Source organism: Drosophila subpulchrella, chromosome 3R (genome assembly GCF_014743375.2).
Source record: "Drosophila subpulchrella strain 33 F10 #4 breed RU33 chromosome 3R, RU_Dsub_v1.1 Primary Assembly, whole genome shotgun sequence".
NCBI classification, from domain to species: Eukaryota; Metazoa; Arthropoda; class Insecta; order Diptera; family Drosophilidae; genus Drosophila; species Drosophila subpulchrella.
The window spans coordinates 12,180,401-12,203,468 of record NC_050609.1 but is presented as its reverse complement, the minus strand read 5'-3'; the positions used below and the strand labels follow the sequence as shown (position 1 = coordinate 12,203,468).

At 48.2% G+C, this 23,068-nt stretch overlaps 7 protein-coding genes across 13 annotated transcripts; 3 read left to right on the top strand and 4 right to left on the bottom strand.

Moving 5' to 3' along the window:
- Window positions 1–45: 45 nt before the first annotated feature.
- On the bottom strand, window positions 46–1,723 carry LOC119563001 (solute carrier family 35 member G1). Its single transcript, XM_037876188.1, has 2 exons — window positions 1,490–1,723; window positions 46–1,428 (listed from the first exon to the last, which is right to left on the bottom strand). The coding sequence occupies exon 2, from the start codon at window positions 1,375–1,377 to the stop codon at window positions 334–336; it is 1,044 nt and encodes a 347-aa protein (XP_037732116.1). The 5' UTR covers window positions 1,378–1,428; window positions 1,490–1,723; the 3' UTR covers window positions 46–333.
- Window positions 1,724–2,012: 289 nt separating this feature from the next.
- On the top strand, window positions 2,013–4,116 carry LOC119555783 (exonuclease 3'-5' domain-containing protein 2). The gene is made up of 3 exons (XM_037867424.1): window positions 2,013–2,256; window positions 2,315–3,430; window positions 3,632–4,116. The coding sequence occupies exons 1-3, from the start codon at window positions 2,042–2,044 to the stop codon at window positions 4,038–4,040; spliced, it is 1,740 nt and encodes a 579-aa protein (XP_037723352.1). The 5' UTR covers window positions 2,013–2,041; the 3' UTR covers window positions 4,041–4,116.
- Window positions 4,050–5,877, bottom strand: LOC119555799 (apyrase). Of its 2 annotated transcripts, XR_005219941.1 has the most exons (3): window positions 4,659–5,877; window positions 4,244–4,604; window positions 4,050–4,185 (listed from the first exon to the last, which is right to left on the bottom strand). XR_005219941.1 is itself a non-coding variant. In XM_037867425.1 (2 exons), exons 1-2 carry the CDS (start codon window positions 5,621–5,623, stop codon window positions 4,307–4,309), a joined length of 1,263 nt encoding a protein of 420 aa, XP_037723353.1. In that variant the 5' UTR covers window positions 5,624–5,876; the 3' UTR covers window positions 4,050–4,306. The 2 variants fall into 2 exon arrangements, 1 of the variants encoding a protein (XP_037723353.1); XM_037867425.1 differs by having other exon boundaries at window positions 4,050–4,604; window positions 4,659–5,876.
- Window positions 5,878–6,126: 249 nt separating this feature from the next.
- LOC119559945 (protein telomere ends associated) lies at window positions 6,127–12,623 on the top strand. Of its 4 annotated transcripts, XM_037873199.1 has the most exons (16): window positions 6,127–6,267; window positions 6,334–6,747; window positions 6,804–7,115; window positions 7,178–7,573; window positions 7,640–7,768; window positions 7,836–7,964; window positions 8,030–8,149; window positions 8,205–8,246; window positions 8,307–8,837; window positions 8,895–9,272; window positions 9,327–9,551; window positions 9,603–10,140; window positions 10,200–10,725; window positions 10,791–10,874; window positions 10,933–11,780; window positions 12,460–12,623. In XM_037873199.1, the coding sequence occupies exons 1-16, from the start codon at window positions 6,230–6,232 to the stop codon at window positions 12,475–12,477; spliced, it is 4,728 nt and encodes a 1,575-aa protein (XP_037729127.1). In that variant the 5' UTR covers window positions 6,127–6,229; the 3' UTR covers window positions 12,478–12,623. The 4 variants fall into 4 exon arrangements, with proteins under 4 accessions (XP_037729127.1, XP_037729120.1, XP_037729112.1 ...); XM_037873192.1 differs by lacking the exon at window positions 12,460–12,623 and having other exon boundaries at window positions 7,845–7,964; window positions 10,933–12,402; XM_037873184.1 differs by lacking the exon at window positions 12,460–12,623 and having other exon boundaries at window positions 9,330–9,551; window positions 10,933–12,402.
- A 616-nt stretch (window positions 12,624–13,239) lies between these two features.
- LOC119563366 (probable ribosome biogenesis protein RLP24) lies at window positions 13,240–14,045 on the top strand. Its single transcript, XM_037876720.1, has 2 exons — window positions 13,240–13,401; window positions 13,472–14,045. Exons 1-2 carry the CDS (start codon window positions 13,321–13,323, stop codon window positions 13,964–13,966), a joined length of 576 nt encoding a protein of 191 aa, XP_037732648.1. The 5' UTR covers window positions 13,240–13,320; the 3' UTR covers window positions 13,967–14,045.
- Window positions 14,042–14,794, bottom strand: LOC119563377 (D-aminoacyl-tRNA deacylase). Of its 3 annotated transcripts, none has more exons than XM_037876740.1 (4): window positions 14,681–14,794; window positions 14,530–14,624; window positions 14,231–14,463; window positions 14,042–14,178 (listed from the first exon to the last, which is right to left on the bottom strand). In XM_037876740.1, exons 2-4 carry the CDS (start codon window positions 14,616–14,618, stop codon window positions 14,069–14,071), a joined length of 432 nt encoding a protein of 143 aa, XP_037732668.1. In that variant the 5' UTR covers window positions 14,619–14,624; window positions 14,681–14,794; the 3' UTR covers window positions 14,042–14,068. The 3 variants fall into 3 exon arrangements, with proteins under 3 accessions (XP_037732668.1, XP_037732660.1, XP_037732676.1); XM_037876732.1 differs by having other exon boundaries at window positions 14,534–14,624; window positions 14,681–14,793; XM_037876748.1 differs by lacking the exon at window positions 14,042–14,178 and having other exon boundaries at window positions 14,323–14,463; window positions 14,681–14,793.
- A 37-nt stretch (window positions 14,795–14,831) lies between these two features.
- Window positions 14,832–22,967, bottom strand: LOC119563356 (zinc finger FYVE domain-containing protein 26 homolog). Its single transcript, XM_037876709.1, has 8 exons — window positions 22,535–22,967; window positions 20,688–22,478; window positions 19,150–20,428; window positions 17,395–19,091; window positions 17,077–17,335; window positions 15,948–17,017; window positions 15,759–15,886; window positions 14,832–15,697 (listed from the first exon to the last, which is right to left on the bottom strand). Exons 1-8 carry the CDS (start codon window positions 22,610–22,612, stop codon window positions 15,268–15,270), a joined length of 6,732 nt encoding a protein of 2,243 aa, XP_037732637.1. The 5' UTR covers window positions 22,613–22,967; the 3' UTR covers window positions 14,832–15,267.
- Window positions 22,968–23,068: the final 101 nt, after the last annotated feature.

Here is a 23,068-nt window from a genome sequence, read left to right as displayed (position 1 = left end):
AATTCAAAATGAATTTATTAACATGTTGCTCTATTTACTCATAAGTTGTATTTATTATCGTATTTTAAGCATGTATAACAATGTACAAAACAACAAATCGGCGAAATTGGCTAAACTAAACACGCACTACGAGTATTTACTTATGAGTGGAGTGGTTATCACGCGTCCATTCTGATTTCCTTTGATTAAACTACGATCTGAGCCTTGATATAAGTTAAGTCTACGATGAGTGAACTGGTTTGATGCCTGCCTCTGATGCTGGCAGGGATTGGGTGAGAACGATGGCAAGACGGGGGAGAAACCGCGAACTTCTTTGATTAGATTGCAATCTTTCTATTCCAGCAGGATGAGCCTGAATCGCTTCCTCAGCGAGGACTCGCGTGGCAGGGTGCCTGCCCACTTCTTGAGAGCCGTCAGGACCACGGATCCCATCACCATGACGGCACCCACCAGGGAGTAGGCAGTGGGTGCCTCGCCGAAGAAGAGCATCTGCCAGACGAAGGCGAAGACGATATCCGCGCAGCGTGCAATGGCCACCGGTCCGGCCTGCTCGATCTGCAGGGATAGCGTGAGCAGGATCTGTCCCAGGAAGCTAAACACACCGAGCACTACAACCAGCCAACGATCCCGTCCGCAGCTGGGCCAGCATACCGCTCCAATGGATCCACAAACGATCAGGGTGTAGACCAGAGCGACGGTTCCAAAGTTCGTCATGATAACGGAGAAGTGCAGGTTCTTAAGGGCACGCAGCAGGATGTACACATTGGCTCCGAACAGCGTGGATGAGATGGCTGCCACGGGTCCCCAGATGTCATACGTCTTTCCAGCGAGATCCTCCCTCTCTCCGGAGTCACCGAACACAAAGGGTGGCCGTGTGATCAGGACCACTCCAATTAGAGTCATGTTGATGGTCAGGACATTGAAGAGCGTGCACGGTTCCTTGAGGAAGGCCCGTGCGAAGATGGCCACAAAAACGGGCGTGGAAAAGATGATGACACTCGCATCGGCCAGTGGCATGTGCCGGAAGGCGTAGAAGCTGAGCATCAGACCCGTGGTGCCCATGAAGCATCGCAGCAGGAGGATCACCCTTTTGCCCTCCGGAAACACCGGCTGTCGGGTGTAAATCAGGATGGGAAGTGCCGGCAGCAGGACTCCCACGAAGCGGAACGAGGCCAGCTCCATGGGATTCACGTCCACCAGTCCCTTGACAATCACCGAGCACAGGGAGAAGAAAAGCGAAGAGAGCGTGGCCAGTAGGATGCCCAAATAGGGACAATCGGCGCCCAATCTCCGCTGCAGGCGCTCCAGCCAACGGGGGGCGGGATCTGGGGGCGGGGCGCCCTCCTGGAACTGCTGCAGCTCCAGGTTCTCCGGCATTTTGGGGGTTTCTTCTCTACAATTTCAAAGTCTATTCAGAATTTCAGCATCCTGTAAAGGGATTTTGCATAAGTGTGTGTACATGTGAGTGGGGTGTCTAACGGTGTCTCACCTGCACTGAAAAATCGATTTTCTCAACTGTCTTCCTTTATTTACGCTCTGTGTCTCTTTCTGCTGCCGTCTTTGCCGCAGTTTTCACTCGCACATCGTTTCCCCGCCGCCCGTTTCACAGGGTTTTATTCATTGTTTGTTCGTTTTACTCGCGTTTAATTAAACATTTTAAAACTTTTCGGTTAAACGGCGATTTCGGAAAAGCCTGCGGACCAGAGCTGCCACCCCGCTAACTCACAGCCCCGCCAATGCTGCCACCTTTTTTAACGGTCTTATTTTGGCTATAACAAAAATAATGCTAAAACTCATAAAGTTCTTAACTAGCTCTCAAATGCTGTCTAAAATGTATAACGTATATCAAATAATAATAATAATATATATAATATAATATATAATATATAATAATAAGTATTTATTTAACGTAATTTTAACTTTTTAAATTTCTTTACAGCAACATTTTCAAATTTCCGTTACGCCTTTCTAGCTAGTTTGTTCTGTAGAAAACCCAAGTTGGCAGTCCTTCAATCAGCTGTTTCTCTCCGAAAGGAAAACAATGAGCCAGGAATCAGGAGTCGCTAGCACCAGGAAATGGGCGATTGTGGCTGCCGGCCTGGGCCTGGTCTACGTTCTGGTGCGGCACAGGCAGAAGCTTCTAGGTCCCCTGCGTCGCGTGTGGTCCTCAAACTGCCTGGTGCCCCAGCGTCACATAGAAGTGATCAACTCCGTCCAGGATCCTGCCACGCGATGGGTTTTGAATGAACTAAAGATGTGGGTATTGCACTTAATCCTTATCCAACCAGGGATTTAATTAACCCCTACCCCTCAGCCACTGCGAGACTTTTAAAGTCCTAGGATTCGACTGCGAATGGATCACAGTGGGCGGCAGCCGGCGACCAGTGGCCCTCCTCCAGCTGAGCTCCCACCGAGGATTGTGTGCCCTTTTCCGGCTCTGTCACATGAAGCAGATACCCAAGGACCTGCGAGAGCTGCTCGAGGACGATGCCGTGATCAAAGTGGGCGTGGCACCGCAAGAAGATGCCAAGAAGCTCTCCCACGACTACGGAGTGGGCGTGGCGAGCACTCTGGATCTGCGCTTCCTGTGCGTCATGGCGAACCACAAGCCCGAGGGTCTAGGCAAGCTCTCCCAGACACATCTGAACTACAAACTGGACAAGCACTGGCGCTTGGCGTGCTCCAACTGGGAGGCCAAGCAACTGGAATCAAAGCAACTGGATTATGCTGCCAACGACGCCCTGGTGGCCGTGGCCATTTACCAGAAGTTGTGCAGGGATCTGCAGCCCAGACACTTCTGGCAGCGGTGTCCAGAGGACGACAAAAACCTGCGCACCTCATTCGAACCCTTTCTGGACGTCGACTTTACCAAGGGCTTCTCACTCAGCGGAGTTACGCGTTCAAAGGGTTTGGCACAAGGCAAAGGAAAGAATGGGCTGCACAGGAAGCAACCATACCGCCAAATGACCACCCGGTCCAAGGACTTCTACGACAACTGCCTGCTGCAGGCGCCCGATGGCGAACTCCTTTGCACCATTGACCGACGAAAGGCATCCTGGTATCTAAACCAAAATCTGGGCACCCAAATTAGCGAGGAGCCCTTCACCGTGCGCCTTAACTTCGAACCAGCGGGACGAGCTGTGGGCGATGTAGGTCGCTACTACCAAACGCCCAAGGAAAACCAGTGCGTGGTGTGCGGCGACCGGGATGCCTACATCCGGAAGAATGTGGTGCCACGGGAGTACAGAAAGCATTTTCCGATGGTCATGAAGTCGCACACCTCCCACGACGTGCTCCTCCTTTGTCCCACCTGCCACCAGCTGAGCAACATCTCCGATCTGAGGGTGCGCAACAAACTGGCTGCCCAGTGCGAAGCTCCTTTCAAGCACGAAGACGGATCCGTCAAGTACCGCGATGATCCGGAGCTTAAGTTAGTATTTATAAATTTTTGAATGTAAGGAACATTTGAGCAAGTATGATTTTGAGCTACATTTAGGGGAGTGTATATACATTCCGCGAAGTCTTATCTTTCGAGACGTATGTATGCTATCATACTTGTTCCACATTACTTCCGAAACATTATTTTTAAACTAGTTATGATAAAATACGTAATCATTTTTGTACTTTCCAGACGTGTTCAATCCGCTGGCAAGGCCCTACTCCATCATGGCGCCAAAATTCCCGCTGCCAAGGTGGCGGAAATGCAGCGAACACTCCTCGAATACTATACCGATCAAACGGAGGTCACGGAAGACCTGCTGCGCCAGGCGGCCAGCGTGGAATACCGATTGGAGAACGCTGACTACTGCCAGCACGGCGAACGGGTGGTTCAGCAGTATCGCGATAATTTCGGCGGCCTAGTGGAGCTGGAGCGGCTGTGGCGAGAGCACTTCCTGCACACCATGCAACCCCGCTTCCTTCCCGAACTCTGGAACGTCAACCACAACGCCGATCGACTAGAGGTGCGCGCCAGCGAGGGACGCGTGGATGAAGCCGATCTTCTGGTGGCCGGATTGGATGCCAAGGTTAAAGTCATGTGATCCAGGGGATTTCTGAGTTTGCCACCGGCTTTGTACGTTTTATATTTCAATTTCAATAAAAATAAACTAAATTGGATTTGTGCTATGGTACAAGACGGGATATGGAGTCACGGGTCACGAGGCAGATGAGCATCTCTGGACTAACTTAGCTGACTTTAAATATAAAGCTTACCGTATGGGACATTAATACATTATGTACACACTTAAAACTGGAGCACCTGGATCGAAGTCGAGTGGAGTGTGGTGGTATGGCGTGGGATGTCGAGCTAAATGAACTCGAATCCCTCGTACTTGTAATCCGTTTCGATCCGCACCTCGGGCAGCAGTGTCTTGCCCGTAATGTCAAAGGCTGTGATGAAGGTGGCCGTCTTGCCGTTCAGCTCCTCCGACTTGAGGGCCACTATAATGGAGTCATCGGTGCCGGGAAGGAACTTGAAGCTTGAGAAGCCGTGCGTGGGCGTTGTATTCTCAGGATCAAGGCGTACGGTTTCGATATTCGTGAAGCTTTCGTCGGCGGACACCAGGACATTGCAACCCATGTACTCGTCCTTGGTTTCGTTGTATCTGCGGGAAATAGGTGGGTTAGTATAAATTTAGCAGCCTGATAAGCATCCTTACTTTTCTTTAGAGCAGCGCCTGGGCAGGAAGAACCACCGATGCTTTTCGTCCGACCAGGTTCCACTTTCGTGGATCATGTAGCCTGGCCAGGCTATCTGTTGGGACTGCAGGCGCAGCTGCTTGAAGTTGTCCACCCAGTTGAGGGACCGCACCTCACCGGATGGCGAGATTGCCTTTACGTACATGGGGTTGTTGTTCTCAAAGTCGCCCGCACTCGTCGTCCACTCCTTGCCCATGGAGCCGACATATAGTGTTTGCTGCTTCACTGTGGCCCACTCGGACTTGAAGCCCTTGGCACTGTGCCCGTCGCCATCGAGCAGGATCACCCAGGGAATGGGCTTGTCGTTCACAATCTCGTATATCAGCCCCGTGCGATCGTCGAAGCTGAGGAGGCGCCCGTTAAATGTGACCAGCTCGGAGAGCTCCATACCTCGACCCTTCAGCGCAAATGCAGATTCCAGCGCCGTGGGCGCTCCATCATCCCAACTGATCTGGATCTCGGCCCTGGCCACCGTGTAGGTGAGGTAGCCCTTCTTCAGGTAGCTTCGCCACGTGATGCTGCCGTCGCTCTTGGTCACCTTGGAGTTGGTGTCCAGGTCGGCGATCATGGCTATCCGGTAGTTGATCACCCCGCCACGCAGCACCATGGGCGGTGTCAGCGGATATGTGGCATTGTAGACATGGACCACCGCACCATTGTCCAGACTCCGGGCATCCGTGAAGCTCCGGCGCAGCCAGTAGCCGTCCGAAGAGGAGGAAGAGTGCGAGCCCTGGCGCGAAAAGTAGAAGAGCAGGGCCAGAATGAGGGCGCAGGCGATGAGCAGGGCGAAGTGGTAGTTAAAGCGCACCGTCCGATTCCCAATCCGGTACGTGGGCGTCCGCAGGGCCGACCGCCAGTCGCGCATGTACATGGCGCGCGGCGAGTGATCTGCGTTTTCCCGGTACGCGAAGGCGGGGCTCTGCATCTGGTCGCACGTCAGCAAGATCTCGTTCGCGATCTCGGTGATGTGTCCACTTTTTGGGGGCTGCTCTGCCCTGCGGAATTGTTGTTTGGATGCTGGCGGTGTGACCAGAGCTGGCGCTGAAGAGCAGCTGGCGCAACAGCTGATGTTGTCGGTGTTATCGGAGAACAGGTGAAACCATTTTAACTAGTTGGAACATTAGAAACATACGAATTTAACACATATTAATGGGAATTGAAATTGAAATGAGGTACTTTCTGAAAGTTATAACTCAGAATTCTTATTGGACTTGGGTTTGGGGTGTAGACATTATATTTTTGAACGCTAAATTTTTTCCTAAGGTACATGTTTATTTCGTTATTTGTTATTAATTTATTTAATTATTTTTAAAATCGATTTAATCAAGAATCAGAACTCAATCCTTGTTTGCTTTGCCAGTGCTTTCGCTTAGTTATATATTGTTATCAAATACTCGATAACTATTGCTATTGGCCCATCCGGTGGTATTTTTAAGGATCATTTGCACGGTCACACAAATCCTAACTTTTGCAAATTTTACGCGGTTTAAGTTGCGTCTTTGATTTTTAATGGTTTTTGTTAATTATTGTGATGTCTGTGACAAATGAGAAGACCTCAATAGGGAAGCGGTAAGTTCATGGAAAATTCTCTCTCCACTAAACTGCAGCTTAAAAAGCGAATATATGTACTTTTAGAGATAGCAGCTTTCCCGTTTCCTTCAAGGAATTTCAGCGGTTGATTGTAAACTTGCAAGAAATAGCACTCCAGTTGAAGGCTGCCAATGATGGCAGTAAAACGCTAGACCACTGGACTCGGTGGTACTACGAAGAGTTCTACCGGAATCCCAGTATTCGGGAGCAGTATCCGTTTAAGGTCGGACCATGTCCCGGGCGGATTCGCTCGAAATTGCTCAAGATGCCCGAGCCTGCAAAGACGCCTGATAACATCATCAATGCATCACATTCCCGCCCAGAAGCTTCACCGCTCCCGCAACCAGAATCCGAGGCGATGGTTGTAGAAAGCCAGTTGCAACCCACGCCCAACGTTATAGTCAAATCAGAGAGCGATTCATCACCAGACTGCGACGGTGTTACGGTTAGAGTGGACAAGTGAGTAGCAACCTTTCTAAACTAAACGCGTTACCAACTTTCGAATCTCTCTTCAGAGCTGGCACCTTTGTCTTTCCGGTATCCTTTAAAATATTCGAAAAGAACCTCAACAAGATGGAGGTATTTAAAAGGATCGCCAAGAGCCAGGATTATCTAAAGCTTGCGGCCGATGACCATTACCGAATGCAGCTGCTTAGAAAGTTCTATAACCGCTTCTATATGCATCCGGAAAGGCGATCCTCTACGAATTTATTCAAGGAAGTTCCGGATATCCTTTTGGCTAGGTTGCTCAAATCTGGAAGACCGCATGACGCAATGGCCGTAAAGAGTATGGCAGAGTATGCTGCCAGAAAGACGCTTGAAAACAAGTGAGCATCGAAAATGTCTCACTACATGTATATCCCTAATTGTGTCTTTTAATATTCCAAAGATCCATCGTCACTTTTGTGTTGTTCAAGGAGAATTTGTCGAACTTATCTGACATTGTGGAGCAAATGAAGCAAAAGGACAATTATTATGAGAGCAAGGACTTCCAAGAGTGTGCTTTCGACTTCTACCTGGCATTTTACATAACTCCAGAGATCCGGGAGAAGTATGAGTATGAGCTGCGGCCAGGAACGTCGACCATGCAGGCTCGCATGCTAGCCGTTCTCAGCAAGAAGGTTGCCGAGGAACTAAGACAAAGCTTGCCGCAACTAGCCAATCCCTCACCAGCTCTTCAACTGCCCGTGTACAAGAGTCCCGAGAAGTCCACTGAAAAAGCTAAAGCTGGAAAAGAAAATGTAGCAAGATCTGAAGATGCCAAAAAGTCCGCTCAAGTCCCGGAGTAAGTATCAATAAATTATATTTTTTCCAAAAACTTTAAATAAATAAATTATATTTTCTCTCCAAGGATTATAAGTATGGAAGTTGCCGTCGAATTGCCGCAGTTAGCTATTCCTTTAGCAGGACTCGAACTGTCCAGGTCTAAGACTCCTGAGAGTTCCCCTGCCAAAGCTAATAATGAGGATCAATTTGTAGAGTATGTATCAATAAATTATATATTTTCCAAAATACTATAAATAAACAAATTATATTTTCTTTCCAAGCACCATTAGCAAGAAGGCTGTGGTCGAACTGCCTCAATTAGATATTCCTTCGGCAGGACTCGAACAGCTCAGGTCCAAGAGTCCCGAGAGGTCCCCAGCAAAAGCCAAAAATGTGAATCAAGTTGTAGAGTAAGTTTTTCTAAATTATGTTTTCCAAAAAATTGGAAATAAATAAAATATATATTCTTTCCAAGGATAATTAGCATGGTAAAACTGCCGCAGTTAGCTATTCCTTCGGCAGGACTCGAACAGCCCAGGTCGAAGACGCCTGAGAGGTCCCCTGCAAAAGCTAATAATGTGAATCAAATTGCAAAGTATGTATCCCTAAATTCGTCTTTCAAAAAGAAAACCTATAATCTACCATTTTAGGAGTCTTCCCTTTGAGACTGATGTTGAAGTGAGCATTGGAAAGTAAGGAAACATGAATGTAATTTTCTTGATTTTCGATTAACTGTTTCTTAATATTCCTAGGTGGGGTCGCTTTAGGTTTCCTGTTTCTTATAATACATTTCGAAACTACATTAATTACGACGAGATTATTCCTATTATTCTAAAGAAACATTACGCTCGAAATGAGGGTGTACTAAAAGAATTAATTGCTGATACGTCGAATCCACAGTGCGGAAAAATCTTTCGCCAGTCTTATAATAGATTCTATGTTCACAACGAGAAATTTCGCAAAAAAATTCCATATAAATTTAACTGCACGGATTCCAACATGCTGAACAAGTTTCTAGAAAGCGCAAAACCATTGGATGAGGCAGCCACAAAAACTATGTGTCTCTTTGCCTCAGAAGATAAGAAGGATGTTCCGAAGGCAATTGAAATCCAAGTGACTTGTCCTCCCGAGAAACCGGTAGAGCACCGACCACCGAGTGTTATGGAGGTTTGTCCAAATGAACCAGATTGCCAGGATGTTTGCACCACAAAGAACCCCTGCGAGGGAAGACGCGCCAGTCCCAACAATGTGATAGAGAAAAACGAAGATGTTACCGAGAACAGGTACTTAAAACGTGTGTTTATTTTCCGCATTTCCTTTTAACATTTTTTATATTGCAGCGGCCAAATACCTCCTCCAGTATCTTTGAAAACGTTCAAACACCATGTAAGCAATCTAAATGAAATTGCTACTGAAATGCTCTTGTGTCCCGAGTACAAAGAAAAATCCAAGGAGGATGTTATTCGGGAATATTACCAAGGCTTCTATTCCGGGCAGGAAATGCGGGAGAGATTCGTTTGCCGGTTTAAGCCGTGTCCCAGCAAAATGCTAGAAAAGTTATTATGTTTTCCGCCGAGTAATAGAGAGGTATTTCCAAAGGAACCAGATTGCCAGGATGTTTGTACCGCAGAGAAACCCAGCGAGGAAATTGAAGATAAGCCAAACAGCCAAGCGGTTTTTGCGGTACCTAGAAATGTTATACCAAAAAGAAAAGAAAGGTATATACCGTGTTTATTTTTTCATATCTCATAATAAAATGTTAATAATTGTAGCAGGCAAATAACAAAAAACGAAAAGAAAGCGACGCCTATAGCTAACCAACCGCTGTTAGAAAATCAATGCAAAACTACTTTGGTCGCCTCTGATGTTGTTACTCATCCCGAAATAAACCACTTTTTTCCAGTTGAGATAATGGAATCGCATAATGAACAAACAGTTGTAAAACCTTTGCACATTTCGGAAGATTGTAATGCAGCCAGGATGTTAGAATTAAATTGGTAAGTGAGCCAATTCCAAAATTTTCTGTAAATTGCTCATTTTTTGTTTAGCAAACCAGAGATCGATGCGGTTGAACTCGAGGCCCACAATATGTTTACCTACTTGTTTGATGGTAGCACCTGCCCGGAAATGCAAGATTCTCTTAAAATCCAATTCAATCACTACCGACTGGCTCAAAAGGAACCTTTACATTCAGATACCAATCCTGATGAAACTGCAACAACTGCATCAAAAGAAAATCAGCCGGTACCAACTTCAAATCCCATCGAGGTCGATAAAATCAGCGAAGATCATGATCCCATCAAGCTTATCACTGCCTCTAAAGAGAATGAGTTGGAGGAAAGTTCAAAGCAACCAGTAGATGAACTAGAACAGGCGAATAGAATGGAGATCCAGGTTGAAACGTCCAACAATCGAGGAACTAGTCCGAGCAGTCCAAAATGCGCATCAGAAAATATTTCCAGAGATGAAGGGGTATCGACGAAAACAGATGAAAATCCTTCAGTTGCACCGAGTTCACCCCGAAATACAGATGATGAAACACTTCTCGGCCAAGCTAAAGATATATTTTTCGCTGAAAATGACAAGGTAAAAATAATATTTTAAAAAAATATTTAAGAAAATCATTTTTATTCCACCCATAATAGGATCACAATATGAGGTACATGATCTGCACAAGCCAAGGCCTCATGAGGACCATTTGGCGTATACTATACCAACTAACTCTTCAGGAATTCTGTCAATACACGAGTATCCATGACGCGGAGGCCTTGTACAAACGCGATGAAGATTTACAGTGTTGCTTTCGCCACGTCGTGGGTCTTGGCAACTGGCCAATAAATCTATATGTCCGTTTGGGATTCTTAAAACAGCTTCTCCATAGTAAGGGAGTGCAGCTGGATAAGCTGGAACTGTCAAGTATATCGCCAAAAATACTGAGCCCTTGGGAGTTAGGTTCCTACTCGGATTTCGACAAGATCGTCGAAGAGGAGTACACCTATCACACCGGCGATATAATTGATGATGTAGTCCAGTTGTGCCAAGAGAGAGAGAAACTATATGCGGCTTGTTGGACACGTAACATGTGGATTTCACGGGTACCTCAGATCGCTGAAGAGGTACTGAATGCCGAAATTGGGGAAGTGGAGTCGTCTCTCGATGGGATTTCATTAAGTGAGCCCTATTTTGCGGAATAATTTCTGTACGGTTGGTTATTTATGTAATGATTTTATTTCTAGGGCCAATTTGTGGTGTGAAAAGCGAATATGAAAATAGTCCAACCGAAGTTGTTTCAATTGCCTCAAGTTCTGATACAGTGTGTGGTATGTAATCGACGCGAATTTGAAAAAACTTGTATTCTAATCATAACTTACCTTCCAGAGGAAACAACTTGTCCGCCCACTCAGCTCAACAGTTCAAACTTTGTAGACATAGAGTGTGTGGACCCAGCTTCCCAAGTGCCACAACTGGCAGACGATCCACTAACACCAGAGGAAACAGTTCCAGAAACTCCTCCTAATGATCATCTGCCAACGTCGTCGGTGTTGGTGACGGTCAAGAAGGAGCCTATAAGTTTGCCCAACAACCAACGTGCCACCCTTTCCAGCTCCGAAAATTGCCAATGGGAAGAAATCACGCCCCAGGAGCAAATAATAGACTTGGATGCCAGCCAAAATGAAGGATCGAGTTTGTCCTGCTTTGCCATCACAAAACCAAAAGAGATGGCAGCCGGCCAGAAGCTAAATTTGATCCTGTGTGAGAATGACAGCGAAACTGACGAGAACTTTAATATGTTGGAAGCCCCAACCTCTAAAGAATTGTCGGCTAATGTGGCTCCAACGCGCGATCAGTCCAAGCTCGCGCAGGTTCAGATTCCTGTGGTTCTGGGAAAGAGACGGTCACCATCCGTAGAATTGCCTAGTAAGCGAATTAAAGTGGTTAACGAAAAGGTGCCACAGTTGCGACATGAGTTCCAGCCGCTGCCGATTGGTATAATGGTGCGTGTTGAGTCTGGAGGGAATAATCGAAAAGATTGTCAAGCAACGGCGACGCATCAGCCAGAAGAGAAGAACATATTGGAGAAACCTCCTAATCTTCAAAATGCACCATCGCCGCAACCGGCAGAGGTCACCATCACTCCCTCGCAGGAGTTCGCCGCTGGAAACACACTTCTGGAATGCACCCAGCTGCAGCACCTGCTAGATTCCACGAACGTCAACACTCGCCAGGTAAATGAAGAACCTACTGATACTGTTTTGGTCGAGCCTCGTGCTCCAGAGCCCCTTGGTGCTTCTCCTCTTCAGCGCACCGTTGTATTCCGTGACCTGGATCGCTTCTGTTTTGTAAACCGACTAACTGTTCAGCAAATCATGAAGTATCGCATCGAACGACACCTACCCGGTGCGACTTATCAGGACGCATTGGTCAAGATCGACGAAAGGTTGTGCAACGTGCGTGGTCCTCTGCTGAGCTGCCTATTCCCCCATCTCTCATCCGAACTGCGATCTGATTTGGAGTATGTGCTCCGGGACTTGGGAGAGTTTTGGTACAAGTGGAACTGGCCAAGGCACAAAGATAGCACCGTTGATATTCGCACACGAGTTCTCACCGTGTTCGTAAATCTGAGCCCAAATTTTGGGCAATTTCGCGTACAGTTCGATAATGAATCCAGGGAATGGGGTACCTGCAGCGAAGTTGCCAAGGAGGAGCCGGATATCGTGGAGCAGGAGACAAGTTGCAACGTAGCCGAGTTCTTAAGCCCGCGCATCTTGAGTCGGATAAGGGAATTGAAGCAGCTGATAGATTGAAACTAATCCAAAAAAAATGTTTTGACTTTAACTTGTTATTTATTTATTTAATCGAATTAAAGAAATATTTATTTATGTTATCACTCTTGTATCTTTTCAGAGACTGCCGCGTTCTTAGGGCTATGCTTATATTATTAAAAGATTAATAATGTTTTTAAGAAATTTTAAGTTATTTATTTGTTGAATGAATAATTACATTTATTATTGCCTGTGATGAAATGTTTCGATTAAACAAAATACAGTTTTGTAAAATACTCCAGAACCTATGAGCATATAAAAACTAAATTATAAATTAATGGTTTGTGTTATTTCGAGCTTCTTCAAAACTCTTAAAACGTATCTATCCTGTCTAAGTCCTAAACCTTTCTACCTTTTATAGCAACATTCGTATTTTTCATGAGCCTTACACAAATCAGATGTACAAAACTGAAAAGAAAGGTGTGAAAATTTTATGAACTCAATTTTTTTTAACAATTTATCAAAAACTGAAAAGAAAGGTGTGAACATTTTATGAACTCAATATTTTTAAAAATTAATTAATCGGCAAGTTTATCAATCAGTTTTGTTTTTGAATCAAATCGCAACCACCTGATGCTGCGATTTAACTAACTAACTATAACAAATGAAGCCAGGGCCGAAGAACGATTATTTCCTGTAGCATCCACACTTGCACACTTCGCCTCAAAAACCTTTGGTAAACATTATATTTGAAAATGTAATAAGTTGGACATACTTGAGTTTGGAATCGTAGGGCGCAAAAGTACATGAAGCTACCAGATGATTTTATAAGCTAAGATAGCGTCACTTTTCAACCTCTGCAAAATAGCTAAATTGGCAGCTCTTGTCACGCTGCCCAACACCGATACCGATATACTTTCATCTCTCTTCTTCTTCAGCAGCACACGTGCTAGCTGTTGCGCTTTGTTTTTTTTTCGCAAATTATACGCCGTAATTTGCGAAAATGCGCATTGAAACGTGTTATTTTTGCTCCAGCAAGATATACCCAGGCCACGGGGTGAACTTTGTGCGAAATGACTGCAAGGTAGGATCGATTGGCTGTCCTGTTTACGTGTGCTGCGATGTTTATTTTGGTTCACTCCATTCCCTTGCAGATCTTCAAATTCTGTCGCGGCAAGTGCCACAAGGCCTTCAAGCGGAAGAAGAACCCCCGCAAGGTCGGCTGGACGAAGGCGCACCGCAAGGCCGCCGGCAAGGAGCTGGCCATCGATCCCAGCTTCGAGTTCGAGAAGCGCCGCAACGTGCCCATCAAATACAGCCGCGAGACCTGGCAGAAGGCTCTGGAGGCCATCAAGCGGGTGACGGAGATCAAGGAGAAGCGCACCAGCCAGTTCGTGATGGAGCGCCTGCGCAAGGGTCGCCAGATCGAGATCCAGATGGACGTCAAGGATGTGCAGCGCAACATGTCCCTGATCCGCTCTCCAGCCGCTGGGCTCAGGGAGCGCCGTGCCAAGGAGGCGGCGGAGGAGGCCGCCCTCATGGAGGAGGACCTGCCCGAGGAGAAGATCACCTACGTGGATGCGCGCGAGCTCGAGAAGAAGCTCGAGGAGGGCATGGGAATCGAGGATCTGGAGATGTTAGAAGCCTAAGGACTAGTACGCTGATTTTTGTAGGTTTAAGTTGCTGCTAAAAAAAATAACACTTAATAAAAACCCCGTGGTACATAAATGTGATCTTTGTATATTTGGTCTTCACTTGTCCACTTCCTCGTTGGCTTGCTTCTCCTCGGGACTCTCCAGGTTGATGGTCACGGGTCCATCGTTTTCTATGTGAACCTGCATGTAGGCTCCGAATTTGCCATCTGATGGAAGAGGGTTTTATTTATGGCCCACAGGTGCACTTCTTAGACCCACCTTTAATCTTGCTGCTATCGTAGGATTGACCTAGGCGCTCCAGGAAGTGATTGTACAGCTGTTGCGCCTCCTCGCCCTTCATGGCAGCCGAGAAATCCGGCTTGTTGCCCTTGAGCCGGTGGTATAAAGTGAACTGTGAGACGCAGAGCAGCTCTAGGTTGAGATCCTTGGCGGACTTTTGCCACCGCTTGCCGTCCTCCTCGAACAAGCGGAGGGCCAGGATTTTTCGGACCCTGAAAAGGTAATCAATATGCTCAGTGATCCTTCGCTAGGCTGGTTTTTACCTGACTGGAAATTACCTACAGGTACTCAACATCTTTCGTCGTATCGCTGGCCTTGATTCCCACCAGCACGCACAGGCCCGGTCCAATGGAGGACACCAGCTCATCCAGCACTATGAAAACAGGCTAAAGCTATATCAGGGATAGAAGCTTTTGAGTCGTAGCATACCCGTCACTTTGGCGGCCTTAACCCTCTGTATAACCGCCCGCATTGCTTGAAATTTCTATATATTTATACTATCAAAATATCATTCTGTAGTGCTGTTAAGTTCATCTTTATCAGTGTTAGCAATCCTACAAAAAATTCAAACATACGCGCCTTGGGAATAAACATATAACAGTATAATTAATATAAAAATAACATTGAGATAATACAGTACAATCAATAATAATATAATTTGGTTACTTGTTGGGAGAGTCTTTTTGAGCTCGAGGGTGGAATACTTGCTGGCCCTTTGGAAAGGTTAAAATTGATCTAAGTAAATGTTAAATTCTAAAAACAAATTCCTATTCTAGCCCAGATACAAAAAGTTAGGGTTCTCACTAGGTAAATGCTCAAATGATGATTTTAAAATGTTGTTAAATAGATACCTGATACACAATTTAATTGAGATTGAGCTTATTTGGATATGTGAAGATTCTTAAAGAATTCAACAAGGTACAAACCTTAAAAATCATCATTTTAGTATTTATCAAGCTATTGAAATCCCCTATATAAAATATTAACAAAGAGTTATTGCCCGAGGAGTAACGCTATCACACAGGCGGGGGCGGGGCGCTGAGCTGGAGCTTCATCTCGCACAGCCTCTTGATATGAACCTGGCCGGTGAGCTCCGCCTGCCGCAGGATACGCCGGATGTCACCCAATCGCTCGTGCTTGTTGGCCAGCAGATAGGCGGACTTTAGCTGCCCGATGTAGATGTAGGAGGAGACCCGCAGCTCCACGCTGCCGATGCGTTTGATCAACCGATCTAGCATCTGCCTAGTTTCCGGAGCACTGCTGTGCACGGCGGCATTGATGGCGATCGACAGGATCTCGTCGGACTCCGCGGAAATGCCCCCGCCGTTGTTGCTCGCTATGCAGTCCAGCAGACGTTCCACCTCGGCCAGGCGCTGATTCCTGGCCAGGTATTTGGCTGTGGCTCCAAACACCTTGATGGCCGCCAGCTTGTATTCCTGCATAATTCTGGTAATAAATAAAATATTAATAAGAAATAACACTTAAATTTAAATAATAATTTAATTACCCATAAGCCAGTCCGAAACCTTCGTCTATGTTTTTGCCGCACATTAGGATCAGGATGCAGATCTGGATGCGATCTGCGGCGCCTTCAAACAGAGTGGGCAGAGTTCCTCGACTAGACTCGAGTCGTATCTTCCAGAAAAGCAATTTGTAATATAAAGTAAGTTCAAATAAATGAGAATCATTTCTCTACCTGCTTCAGAATCTGCATAGTATTGAGCGGCTCCTCTGGTGCCTGTTCTCTCTCGCATTTCGCCAAAAACTTTGCCACTTCCAACTGTCGCCGGATGGTATTGATGTGCCCATTGAGAGCCCTGGCATCCATTTGCATGGCGAAGCAGGCACCTCGAACGCTGGCTCCACTGGCAACGCTGCTCCTTCTCCCCTGTTGCCGCTGCAGGTGCTCCCACTCGGAAAGATCCAGTTCCCCCTGGAGGTGCATGTGGGCCGACATCAAGTGCTGGGCGTTGGCATGCAGCTTCTGGAAGTTCTCACACTGCAGGGCGTAGAACTTCACACACGTCATGCTGGCCCGAATGGGATCCTTGAGCAGCAGCTGCAATTGGTACAGCGAACTAAGTTGCTGATTTTGCTCCAGGTGACGGCAGGTCTGCAGCAGCGGCAGGCGCCAGGCGCTGAGTTGAGCGTCATCCAGTTGTTGCAGTTCATCCATCAAAACGTTTAAACCACCGTTGGCCAGTTGCGGCTGGAAGATGTGTTGGATGAAAAGATCCGCGTCCAACTGCTGGTGCTGCCAGTAACGGAGTGCTGCCCGCAGCTCTTCACGCCACATCAGGAAGTTCAGAATGTCACTGTGGCTGCCGTAGGTAAGCACATAGTGCAGAGATTCCTCGAAGCCGCGTTCCTGCCGGCGACTCTCCTCGCTAGCCAGAATTTGGCCGCCATACTGTCCCTTTGCTATGTTCTTAAGTCCTGCCAATGCATTCATAACATTAAGAGCCGGTTCCTGAAGAGGACGCTGCTGGACGTAGGGCTCCCGACGTCGCGTGAAAAGCGATGCCAGCGAGGAATTGGAACTACGGATGAGTGACGCCCGGTGAAGGGTCTCCGGCTGGGGTTGCGACTGAGGCATTGCGGCTATCAACTGCAGGATTTCTTGAAGCAGGGCCGGACCGCGTTGTGGCCGCTTTCTTGGCAACAGAACCGCCTCTGCGGTAGCCACTCCAAACATGTTCTTGCATATGCTGCTATTTAGCTGCTCACTGGAAAGGCGGGTCATGCAATGGCCGAATTTCTCACGGGCTGAAATTAATTCGAGTTGATTATGAAAAAGTCCTGGGACTATAAAGACAGCAGCTTGCCTGCATCGTAGCAGCCGGCTCGGAGACATGCTAGTCCGTGGGCCGCCATCACACCCGTTGTGGCGAAACCGCACTTTAGATGCACTTCCAGAGCTAAGGACCAATGCTCCGCCTCCACCAAGGCGTCCGCCAGTCTGCGGAGATTGTGGTTGTTAAGAGGTCCAGTTGGGATCAGCGACTCACAGCCCTGCTGCACCACAGCCATAATGATCTCGGAGTGCTCACGAATGTTTTCCATCTCTCCTGGAGCACCGCGAACCTATAAATAGATGGGATATAATATAACTGCTAGTTTTTAGTTTTAAAAAGATAACTAACCTTTGCAGCGAAAGCTAGGCAATTAATCATCTTAGCCACCAGACCGTAGTCTACTTCTGGATTGGGCACGATCAGCTTTTCCAGCTTGCGGCAATGGAAGAGTAGCAAATCAACGCAGCTGCGCTGCTCGACATGATTGCGAAGAATGGACAAACTGAGGGCCACACTCGGGGCGTGTTCATAGGAGAACTCCTCGCGCAGTAGCTTGTCGTGGGTTATGATCCCACTCAACCGCCATTTACAGTAATCACTCTGTCCGGAAGACCTTGATCCTGATCCCGAGGTAGCACTACGCTCACTAGAGGCACCATCTCGTTGATCCCTGGCAGCCGTACTGCTGGCACAATCGTTGCAGATGCGCACCTCTAACTCGTCGTAGAGTTCCGGAATTCTTATCCGATGGGTGGAGCAGGCGTAGCACACCACTCGACCACATCGACGGCAATGGTGGCGTCGCATCAACATGGTGAAAGCTGCCCGCCGACAGCACATGCAGTGGCTAGCCTCCTCGTCTCGCGTCCACTGCTGTCGGTTTGGCGCCTGTTTTGGCATCACGAAGGCACCACAAAGGGAGTCCAGTGAGTTTTGGACATCGGTACCCAGGGAACCCGGCTCGGAGGCAGACCGTACATTTGCCACATGGTAGTCTAAAGCTTTGCTGGCATAAATTCGCAGGAGCAAGTCCAAGCACTCCTGGCCCACATAGTGATCCTGTTGGTAGGAGTTGAAGTTCAGTAGAATAAAGGCCTCTGACGTGGTTTGTCCCAGCTGAAACCGAATTTTGGCTGGCGTGCCTCCTGCTCCACTAACCGCAACTGAACTCCCGGCATCGTATACATGCCCCGTTTTCTCGAAGCAGTAAGGACACGGGCCCAGTGGTTTCTCTTTCTGCAACTTGGAGCGAGCCGCATCTAGTAGCTTTCCCAGTAGTTCGAAGCGGGCATTCATCACCAATTGCTCTACGATGAGCAGAGGATGTCGGAGTAATTTCCAAAACTGAGAACGCTCATTGGTATCCATTTGCCGTAGGAGCTCCAGGGAGAGCTGATAGTTCTTATATAGACGAGGTTCGCGAGCGTGGCCTTCAAGGTAATCAATCACCCACTGCAGCAGTGGCAATGACCTGAACTTATCCTTGTGTGTATCCAGGAAATTGACCAACGAAATGGGTGGAAACATTTCCACAATGCCCAAAAGGGATTCATCCAGCTCCTCACCATCGCGCAGTTCCAGAAGGGCATCCAATAGGGTAAGCAAGCACACCCGCTGCTGACCTGCTGATCCAGCCAGGAATACCACACGGCTCCACTCCAAGCACAAGCCAAACCTCCGACGTTGCAACAACTGCTCGAAGATCACATTCGGTGTCTGGCGTCCAAAGTCATAGGCTTGCGGCCAGCTCTCGAACTGAAGCAGAGCCGACACTCTGGCGTATATCGTAATGTCCGACAGCGTGTGTTCCAATTCAGAGCGCAAGAAAGGTGGAATAGCCTTGGCCGCTCGGCGGTGCTGTAGTGTTCGTTCTATCAGCTCCTTGGCCTGCTGACTGCTGGGAATGCGGGTGAAGTGCTCCTTCAGCAGGCGTGCACGCAGTCCGAGGTCGCTCATGTGCACCACGAGCTGTATGTTACGAGGATCCTTCTCAATGAGATCACCAATCAGCTTGTCGATGCGGGATTCTAGCCGCTTTGGAGAATCTAAGTGGAATTATTGTTTTGTGAGCCAAAAGGTCGATATAAAAAGTTATTCACTTACCTGATTGTCCACCAATTCCAAGGAGAAGAATCTGCAGTAACAGTTCCCGATCCGGCACCAAAAGGTCCAGGCTGACACTATCCAACTTGTAGGCATTCAAGGCGGCCAGCACACGATTTCCATCATGCATAGAGGTCAGGATCTCCACCTCAGGCAGATTAACCAACTGTCCCAGACAAGAGAAGTTTAAACCTGTCTCGCCATCCGGAAGGCTACCCAGCTGTATGGCCAGCAATAATTGAGCCAACAGCTGGTTGTGCTGCGAAATATAGTTGTGTATGGATTCCTGTTTTTGCGGAGCCACAATTCGTGGCAATTTTTTCGTGGGTTCCTCGCCCAACTGGGGGCAGATGTTTAGAGAAATCACGTGAACGAGATTGAGATGGAGAGCCGCTACACTAGCCTCGATTTCCAAGGGCGTTATGCCGCACTCGTAGATCAGTTCTCCAATAACTTCGTAGGGATCGTTGCGGAGGAGCTGAGTAGTGTGATACTCCAGGTTGGGATCTCTGAGCTGCAGCAGTCGGGCCAGTTGTTGGACATAGGTGCAGAAGCGGGCATAGTAGTTGTGCCGCGAGCGGAGCTGCTGGAACTGCCCTGCGTTGGAGCGCAGTTCCTGACCATGCGAGTAGTCGGATGGTTCCTTTTGATAGAGCGTCTGAAATGCAGCCTCCCGTTGGAGCTGTAAAGCCAAAACTGACGGCCTGAGTGGATAACTCTTCAGAGAGAGCAGCTCATTCAGCGCAGGCTGTTGACCAGATCGTTCCAACAGACGCATACACTCGCACAGATTCTGCAGGAGATTCATGGCCCCGAACTCACTGGAACCGGGGGAGGACGACGCCTCATCGTTGGTCATCTTCTGCTGCTGCTGGCGCCGAATGACCAATAACAAGTTGCTGGTTATCTCCCGGTTGAATCCCAGGTTCACAATAAGATCACATATGATCAAAGCATTCAGATTGCGCTCCTCGAACTGCTGAAGAAATCCCTGTTGTCCATTGGAACTGAGTCGCAAGATGAGGGCTTTTAACTCGGGGCTTTGTTGCAGACGCTGCGCCTGCGCAAAGTTGTCCACAACGCTGATGATCTTGGACAGCTCGAATCCCTTGGCCGCCACACCCTTGATCTGCTCCACGGTGGTCTCTCCACAGTTGGCCTGCTGCGCTTCTAATGCCTGATAATTGGCGTAGATGGTGGCCAGTTTCTGCTTCACCAGTTGCTGCTGCTCCATGAAGTGCAGCTCCCGGTTTAATTGGCTCTGCTCCAGATGGAAGGTCTGTGAACCGCGAAAGTGAAAAATAGTATTTTATTAGTAACAAAGTATTCTATCTTAAACTTTAAGGTATTCATTTTATTTTAAGTCTTTGTAAGCAAAATAGATTATAGTTTTTCCTGGCACTATTATCATTTTCAACAACCACTTATTCAATTGTTATTACATTTTGCATTAATGATGAATCTATAATATATAATCACTAATCTTTACTATATAAAAAACAAAGGAGACTGTTATCGGAAGATTTGTAGCCACTCACCTCAATGATCTGCTTGACATCGTTAAAATTCTTTAGGGCCAGCGCCATGATAGCCAGCTGCTCTGGCGTACTGAGCATTTTGGGGATGATGGACCTCTCACACGGAGAGGTGACGCAAGAATTTTTCCTGCTGCCACTACCACTGAGCAATTGCGCCCGTGCCCGAAGCTGCTCCATGGTGAGTCCTCCATCTATGGGTGATTTTGTAGTTACTGCTCCACTGAAGCTGGCTGCTCGTCGTTGCCTACGGGTCTTTCTCCGATTGAGGCTGGAGGCGTGGTTGCTGCGCTCCCGACTTTCGTCGTCGCTAGAGGCCTTCTCCTTGGCGGTGCTGTGGAGTTGGACCAATTGTAGTAGCTGTTCCGGCTCTAGAAGGCAGCTGATCGATGGCGCTGACTTGATGAGCGACTGTTCAATCTTCTGCAAAACTCCCAGCTTCCACAAAGCTTCGCTAATGGCGTCCACCAAGCGCTGGAATCTTTGTTGGTGCTCCGTGGCGCACTTGTAGTCTTGGGAATGCAACTTCTTGGTGACGAACGCCTTGAGGAACGTGAAAAGTGCCTGCAGCGAGGTCGAGCGGCAGATGAACCCGTAGCGAGTGCGCTGACTGTGGACAGTGGTCGGACGTGGGGCCGAGGCGACGTCATCATCGACGTACTGCTCATCATCATCTTCCTCGTCGTCCTCCTCATCTTCCCTTCTTTTCTGAGGATTCTGCTCTAGCTGCTCCCATCGAAGGAAAACCAAGAGGAATATGTCTTCCAGCAGAGAGCACAAGGTTCCCAACTGGTGCAGTTGCCTTAATTGTCCGGAAAGTTGCACCAGCTTGGCCTTGGTCGTCGTCTCGCCCTGATCCAGGATTACATTGTACACATGGCAGAGGGCAGTGTAGTAGCTCAGAATCTCTACCTCCTGCTGGTGGTGACACTTCAGCGCAGGAGTCTGCTTTTGCCACTTGTAGGTGTCCTCAAGAAGGCGCAGCAGCTCCTGGTGTTCACATCGAATTCCATTTTCGTGTATCACGGAGAGTACACCCGGCGCCCGCAGCAGGGCATCCACCTTAAGGGTTTTGCTTACCTCCCGCGGACGCAGGAAGTTGAGCAGCGTGGACAGGCGTTGAAAGTCGGCGTAGAAAAAACGATAAACTTCCTGCAAATCCTCCGGCACAGCGCTAACATCGAACTCCTCTAAGAATTTGTCCAGACAGCCGAGCTCGTCCAAAGTCTGCGCGCCCAAGGCAAACTCGTTGGCCAGTCGCAAGATAAGCAAGGTGTTCCTCAGCGTGGGGTCCTTGAAGCATTGAAAGTTCTTCAGTTGTTGGCACACACTGGCCACGAAGTGCTCTCTTTGGCTGAGGGCCAACCACAAAACCAGAAGTCTGGTGGGCGCCGACTCGCCGCATTGCGTTCGCAAGGCCACTTGCTGCTCCTGCAGCAGATCTTCCAGGAGCTGCCCCTCGCTGCGCGCCAACATGGCCAGCATTAAGTGCTCGCTGGTGACTGATTCACCCACTAGACGAGTCATTAGCTTTTGCCGAAGTGTGGGCGCCTCTATAATGCTCGCCGGAAAGTTGGCCAGCACACAAAGGGAACGCGGTGATGAGACATCGCCGTCTAGCAGCTGACGGAGTAGGGTGGCGATTATCTGGCCAATGTGCAACTTGGAGCGCTCGTGGAGCAACTGCAGAAGTTGCAGGGCGGGATAGGGCGACGCCTGGAGCACGGATTGCAGGGCGTTCTGGTGGGACTGAATGGGTCCTGAGGATTTACCATGGAGCCACTGGATGAAGGTCTGTCAAGAAGGTGAATGTGAAGGTAATTGGGACTTTACTGGATGCCAAAACCAACCTCAAAGACATGCCGCTGATCCTTGGGCAGCAAATCCAAGAGCTGCTGGATAGTCTCCTCCTCCTGCTGGTCGCCCATTGTGTGACACCTGTTGACACCTCGGCAGCCCAATGTTCTTCTGAGCTCTGCTGTTTCCTATATCGGCTAGTGCTAGTTCATTGTTCGGTCTTCTGACTTCTGAATGGGGGCTCTCCGCCGAGTGATCTTCCACTGCTGATTATCTGGATCTGGGCTATTGTTACAGCTCGCCTTTTGTTTTCGCTGCTGTCCGACTAGCAGCTGTTCTGGCCTCGCACTTCCACTGGCGAGTGATAACAGGGGCCCGCATATTATCGCGGCGAGCCTGGGAGTCGATCAAATAATGATCTTCGAGCCGAATAGCCGAATGCAATAACAAAGAATTTAGGTGGCTTACGGCTGCCAGTGATGAGTGCGCGTCGATATCGAAATAGGAATCGAAATGCAGCCAGCTGGATTTGGCGGGAAAAAGCTAAAAATAAAGCTGGGAGGAAGATTTGAACGAAGGCAGTGGGG

Coding starts and splice junctions, on each gene's coding strand:
- LOC119563001 (XM_037876188.1), bottom strand. CDS start 1,377: ATGCCGGAGAACCTGGAGCTGCAGCAGTTCCAGGAGGGCGCCCCGCCC.
- LOC119555783 (XM_037867424.1), top strand. CDS start 2,042: ATGAGCCAGGAATCAGGAGTCGCTAGCACCAGGAAATGGGCGATTGTG. Junction 2,257..2,314: donor GTTTTGAATGAACTAAAGAT/GTGGGTATTGCA, acceptor CCTACCCCTCAG/CCACTGCGAGACTTTTAAAG. Junction 3,431..3,631: donor CGCGATGATCCGGAGCTTAA/GTTAGTATTTAT, acceptor TGTACTTTCCAG/ACGTGTTCAATCCGCTGGCA.
- LOC119555799 (XM_037867425.1), bottom strand. CDS start 5,623: ATGCAGAGCCCCGCCTTCGCGTACCGGGAAAACGCAGATCACTCGCCG. Junction 4,605..4,658: donor AGGCGCTGCTCTAAAGAAAA/GTAAGGATGCTT, acceptor TATTTCCCGCAG/ATACAACGAAACCAAGGACG.
- LOC119559945 (XM_037873175.1), top strand. CDS start 6,230: ATGTCTGTGACAAATGAGAAGACCTCAATAGGGAAGCG. Junction 6,268..6,333: donor AAGACCTCAATAGGGAAGCG/GTAAGTTCATGG, acceptor ATGTACTTTTAG/AGATAGCAGCTTTCCCGTTT. Junction 9,273..9,326: donor ATACCAAAAAGAAAAGAAAG/GTATATACCGTG, acceptor TAATAATTGTAG/CAGGCAAATAACAAAAAACG.
- LOC119563366 (XM_037876720.1), top strand. CDS start 13,321: ATGCGCATTGAAACGTGTTATTTTTGCTCCAGCAAGATATACCCAGGC. Junction 13,402..13,471: donor TTGTGCGAAATGACTGCAAG/GTAGGATCGATT, acceptor ATTCCCTTGCAG/ATCTTCAAATTCTGTCGCGG.
- LOC119563377 (XM_037876732.1), bottom strand. CDS start 14,723: ATGCGGGCGGTTATACAGAGGGTTAAGGCCGCCAAAGTGACGG. Junction 14,625..14,680: donor TAAGGCCGCCAAAGTGACGG/GTATGCTACGAC, acceptor CTGTTTTCATAG/TGCTGGATGAGCTGGTGTCC. Junction 14,179..14,230: donor CGATAGCAGCAAGATTAAAG/GTGGGTCTAAGA, acceptor CTCTTCCATCAG/ATGGCAAATTCGGAGCCTAC.
- LOC119563356 (XM_037876709.1), bottom strand. CDS start 22,612: ATGGGCGACCAGCAGGAGGAGGAGACTATCCAGCAGCTCTTGGATTTG. Junction 17,018..17,076: donor AGCCGGCTGCTACGATGCAG/GCAAGCTGCTGT, acceptor AATTAATTTCAG/CCCGTGAGAAATTCGGCCAT. Junction 15,698..15,758: donor GGTTTCGGACTGGCTTATGG/GTAATTAAATTA, acceptor ATTTATTACCAG/AATTATGCAGGAATACAAGC.